The sequence below is a fragment of the Triticum dicoccoides genome, chromosome 6B (genome assembly GCF_002162155.2).
Source record: "Triticum dicoccoides isolate Atlit2015 ecotype Zavitan chromosome 6B, WEW_v2.0, whole genome shotgun sequence".
Taxonomy (NCBI): Eukaryota; Viridiplantae; Streptophyta; class Magnoliopsida; order Poales; family Poaceae; genus Triticum; species Triticum dicoccoides.
In genome coordinates, this window is record NC_041391.1 from 137,026,025 (window position 1) to 137,026,930 (window position 906).

Genomic DNA, 906 nt, shown 5'->3' on the forward strand with positions numbered 1-906 from the left:
GGACGAATTTTCAACGTTCTTGGGGAGCCTGTTGACAATTTGGGTCCTGTAGATAGTAGTGCAACGTTCCCTATTCATAGATCTGCGCCTGCCTTTATCGAGTTAGATACGAAATTATCCATCTTTGAAACAGGTATTAAGGTCGTCGATCTTTTAGCTCCTTATCGACGTGGAGGAAAAATAGGACTATTTGGGGGGGCTGGAGTAGGTAAAACAGTACTGATCATGGAATTAATCAATAACATTGCTAAAGCTCATGGGGGCGTATCCGTATTCGGTGGAGTAGGGGAACGGACTCGTGAAGGAAATGATCTTTATATGGAAATGAAGGAATCCGGAGTAATTAATGAAAAAAATATTGAGGAATCAAAGGTAGCTCTAGTCTATGGCCAAATGAATGAACCACCGGGAGCTCGTATGAGAGTTGGTTTAACTGCCCTAACTATGGCAGAATATTTCCGAGATGTTAATAAGCAAGACGTGCTTTTATTTATCGATAATATCTTTCGTTTTGTTCAAGCAGGATCAGAGGTATCCGCTTTATTAGGGAGAATGCCCTCCGCAGTGGGTTATCAACCTACTCTTAGTACAGAAATGGGTTCTTTGCAAGAAAGAATTGCTTCTACTAAAAAGGGATCTATAACTTCGATTCAAGCAGTTTATGTACCTGCAGACGATTTGACCGACCCTGCCCCTGCCACAACATTTGCACATTTGGATGCTACTACCGTACTTTCCAGAGGATTAGCTTCCAAGGGTATTTATCCAGCAGTAGATCCTTTAGATTCAACCTCGACTATGTTACAGCCTCGGATCGTTGGCAACGAACATTATGAAACTGCGCAAAGAGTTAAGGAAACTTTACAACGTTACAAAGAACTTCAGGACATTATTGCAATTCTTGGC

The 906-nt window shown here is 41.6% G+C and overlaps 1 protein-coding gene across 1 annotated transcript in view; it reads left to right on the forward strand.

Moving 5' to 3' along the window:
• Nucleotides 1-3: 3 nt before the first annotated feature.
• Nucleotides 4-906, forward strand: part of LOC119320895 (ATP synthase subunit beta, chloroplastic-like) — a gene marked incomplete at its 5' end in the record, with an annotated part of 7,852 nt that continues 6,949 nt past the window's right edge. The window contains one exon of the mRNA XM_037594805.1: nt 4-904. Within this exon, the coding sequence (XP_037450702.1) occupies nt 4-904 (901 nt within the window). The remainder of the gene's footprint in view (nt 905-906) is intronic.